This window comes from Echinops telfairi, unplaced genomic scaffold, assembly GCF_000313985.2.
Source record: "Echinops telfairi isolate 266 unplaced genomic scaffold, ASM31398v2 ScPeMD7_7467;HRSCAF=8505_1, whole genome shotgun sequence".
Taxonomy (NCBI): Eukaryota; Metazoa; Chordata; class Mammalia; order Afrosoricida; family Tenrecidae; genus Echinops; species Echinops telfairi.
The window spans coordinates 8,021,425-8,025,462 of record NW_022111368.1 but is presented as its reverse complement, the minus strand read 5'-3'; the positions used below and the strand labels follow the sequence as shown (position 1 = coordinate 8,025,462).

General features: G+C 51.3%; 1 protein-coding gene across 2 annotated transcripts in view; it reads left to right on the top strand.

The window, feature by feature from the left end:
- The window catches only part of CARS2 (cysteinyl-tRNA synthetase 2, mitochondrial), an 88,115-nt gene that overhangs the window by 78,425 nt on the left and 5,652 nt on the right, over nucleotides 1-4,038 (top strand). For both annotated transcript variants that reach the window (XM_004704411.2, XM_045283955.1), the window contains exons 11-12: nucleotides 1,735-1,873; nucleotides 3,462-3,585. In XM_004704411.2, the coding sequence (XP_004704468.2) occupies nucleotides 1,735-1,873; nucleotides 3,462-3,585 (263 nt within the window). The remainder of the gene's footprint in view (nucleotides 1-1,734; nucleotides 1,874-3,461; nucleotides 3,586-4,038) is intronic.

Genomic DNA, 4,038 nt, shown 5'->3' with positions numbered 1-4,038 from the left:
TTTTTAAGGAACCGGCCTGCTGTTTTCTACAACAGCTATGCCATGTGGCGTTCCTCTCAGCAGCAGGTAAGGGTTCCAATTTCCTCACATCCTTGACATCATCTGTTATTGTTCTAATACAGTTGTTTTTTTTTATCCCAACCATCCTCACCACTGCTATGGAATCACTTCCAGCATCTACTGACTCTATACAAGATTTCCAGGACTGGAAGCAGAGAGCCTCATCTTGCTCACACAGAGCAACTGGGGGATTTGAGTCACCTACCTTGTGGTCAGCAGCCAAATGCCTAACCCGCTGTGCCACTAGAGCTCCTGTTGGCCATCCTTGTTGGAGTGAAATGCCATCTCATTATGCTTTGGGCTTTACCCTCTCTCAGAGCTGGTGACGTTGAGCATCTTTTCACATGTTTGGTTCCCACTGAAATACCCTCTGGTGAAGTGTCTATTCGAGACCGTGTTTTGATTGGGTTGTTTGTCTTTTTGTTGCTGATCTATTTGTATTCTTAAAAACACATACTAGTGTTCCACATAGATCAGATACCACTTCAAAGATCTTTGTTTTTTTTTCTTTGCTCAAGGGATGGATATGGGTGGTGCCCCTTATTTTTGTTTTCTGTGTGCCCACATTTTCAAATATCTGGGAGGAACACTATTTCTAGAATTCATGGGCATTCTGTGCTGTTTGCTTTCTCCCTCTCTAGCATTTCTGAGACCCTCTCCATTGCAGGAACCCTCAGTTAGCTCCTTAACTCCCCATTCTTTGTTTTGATCTGATTCATCTGGACTCTCGCTAACACTGAAGTTTAGTCTACATTGCATGTCAGTTTCTTGAAGGTGACGAGAAATTCACTCTGCCAGTGCTTAGCAAATAACCACTTAATTTTGCCTTTTATTCTGTGGGAGTGAAGGTCCCTAGCCAGCTCTGAATAGTTGATCACAGTGCCATCTTTGGTTAGCGCTCCGCCTTCGTCGGCTCTTGCTCTAAAACACTGGGGAAATGTCATTGGTGAGTGCTTACGTGAGCAACAGGGTCTGACGTATTTACTGCTCATCTAACCTTAAAATGTCACATACATTTTAAAATTGGAAGACCAATAATGGTTTAGAAATTTCATGTACTGCCTCCTAAAAAATAGACTTTGGGTGGATAATGCTTGAAGGGTTTTTGTTTTGTTTTTTAACACCCTGTAACTCCAAGAGCTATATTAGTTTATATCTTAGTATTCTTTCAGACCCTCTGTGGCCGTTATCCTTTCATTCCCCTGATTCTGCGATCTGGACTCTCTCTTTGGACATTTTAACAGGCGGGAGCAGGCTCTGGGAGAGACAGCATGCTTGGTGAGGTGGATAGTCAGGGGGAGAGAGGCAGGCCCCCAACAAGATGGACTGGCCCGGTTGATGGAGAAACGGCTGCATCCACAGGCTTAAACAGAGCGACAATTGTCAGGGTGGCCCGGGCCTGGCAGCAGTGTGTTCAGCTGTCTGGAAAGTCGCTGTGAGTTGGAACCGACTCATGTTTCTCCTTGGGCCACCTCTCTTCTTCCAGGGTAGCATGGCCCTCTAGTCAGGCCACTTTGTAGTCTGTGTCTGATGGGGCTCGGGACACGGCGTGTCCTCTATTTCTGCTGGATCCTAGAGTGTGTGAGGGCAGGCTGCACTGGAAGGAGCTGTGGTGCGGTTGCGTCTGCTTGGTGTGGGATGTGTTCAAAGGGAATGTCGTCCCTTCTTTCTCAGCAATCGACTACAGCGACAGCACCATGCGGGAAGCCCAGCACCTCCTCCTGGGGATAGCCTCCTTCACCGAGGACGCCCGCGCCTACATCAGAGGACAGCTGGCCTGTGCCCCCGTCAAGGAAGACCAGTTGTGGGAAAGGTGAGCCGTTTGGCCCAGTGGCCCACTCCTCGAGCCCAATCCAAAGCGTGTCTTGACACCAAATTCGGGCAGCTACTCAAGACGATGGACAGCTGGCTTCCCAGACATAGCAAAGCACACAGAGACAGTTCCGTGACATTCACTACACTCCTGGGGTTGTGCAGGCACTCTGGCCACCCTCCTTTCCTGAGCTGTCCCTCGCCTGTTAGCATGAACGCACCACCCAGAAAGGTTCCCACCTGAGTCCTCTATGCGGTGGTGTCACTCTGAGCCATGTAGCTAGTCCTTCGACGAGCACCATGCTCAAGACAGACAGTTTTTAACCGTAGTTCAGCTAAACTACTTGGTTTTATGAAGAGCTCAAGGGATAGTTTGGGTTGAAGCTTTGCAGATTATCACCGGGCAGTAATTTCAGGACTGTGTCTCACTCCCGTGGCTCCAGGTCTTCGCTGCTGGGGAAAACAGCCACCTTCACAGCTCCATCCGCCCAGCGACAGTGACTGCCCTTTTCCAGATGTCTCTCGGAACGTCTCTCAGCTAGTCCCTAGTCGTGCCTTTTCAGACAGGGATGGTGGGTGCTGGCCCCACGGTCAGATGGAGCCGGTGGGGAGTGAGGGCTTGGCTACACGTGTCCGGCCTCGGAGCGGTGGCCTGTGGGACGGGCCCAGGAAGGTGGTGCTCCTCATCCTGCCTGCTGAGTGCTGTCAACCTCCTTCATTCCCACCCCCCTTTGTCTTCACCCCGCACCACTTCTGCATGCTAACTTGGGAGTGAAGATTCTGACGTTATTTTGGGCCCCAGAGCCCCGAGGAAAGTGTTCAAACCCAAGTTCTACAGGTGCCCCAGGCCCGCTCCTCTAGGGTTTTGAATGTGGCTAACCTGATGACTTTGAGGTGGTTTTCCATGGTTCCGGATGATGTGGCAAACAACGAGCTCAGTGTTGCAGAGTACAGCTCTCTGAGAAAGAGGGAAGCGTGAGACCTGTGCAAGTCTCTGGGAGCGTAACTTAGAATAAGGTGACCACATTTTAACATTGGTAAAACGGGACCCCATTGATAAAACTCATATCCTGGCGAAATAGCCACATGGCGGCCGAAAACCGTCTACCCTAGCTTGTCGTGCATTCTTTCAAAAAATCGGGACTTTTTAAAAATGCCTCAGGATGCGGGACAAATTGTTCAAAATCGGGACTGTCCCACCAAAAGCGGGACGTCTGGTCACCTTAACCTAGGAAGAACCCTCAAGGTTCAAACCGCTGGCCCTTCTTGGGAAAAGGTGCTTTGCTGATGAGGAATTGACTTGGTTCCTTGAGGCTCAAACACTCACTCACCCGATGCAGACTCATAGTGAGCGGCTAAGCTAGGGTAGAACTGCCGCCAGAGTTGCCAAGACTGTAACCCTTTCTAGGAGTAGACCGCCCTGCCCCTCTCCCGCACGGCGGCTGGCGGTTTTGAGCTGCTGACCTTCTGGATTGCAGCCCAACTCGTCACCACCACACTGCCACGGCATGTGCCCACCATGGAAGGAATCCACACTAGTTCTGCTGCTCCCTGAAGTTCCCTGTTTCTCTCCTTACTTTCCCTCCAAGACTAACCAACACAAAGCTGGCGGTGAAGGCTGCGTTTGCCGATGACTTTGACACACCCGGAGCCCTCGATGCCGTGCTGGACCTCATTCGCCACGGGAACAGACAGCTGAAGGCAGTGGCGAAGGTAACCCGAGGACGTGGCCGCTCCGTGGCCCTGCTGATAGTGCTGACAGATGAGTTGTTCTGTTGGTGCCGTGTTTGCCCAGCCAGGGAAGAACGGAAGCAGGAGTCGGCTCTCTCTCCAGAGTGACTGCATTTTCCACAGCTGGCGGGTTCCAAGAATCACTGAATTACCCTTTTCTGCTCCAAGAGCTCCTAGAACTTCTGCATGCTACACCGGTGGCCTGTTTCTGCTGGCACCCGCGGGGCAGACCGCACACCTTCATGGCAGGTTAATAGGCCGTCTCCCAGGGCAGTGAGAATACAGACAGATAGATGGAGAGCAGGTCCCTGGCTGAGGCAAATTGTTGAGCACTAGACGATCGCAGGTTCGAACCCTGACCTGTCCCACAGGTCATCGAACAACGTGGATACCTGAAAAAGGGACTGGGAATGAAGAGGGGCAAGAGACGCGAGA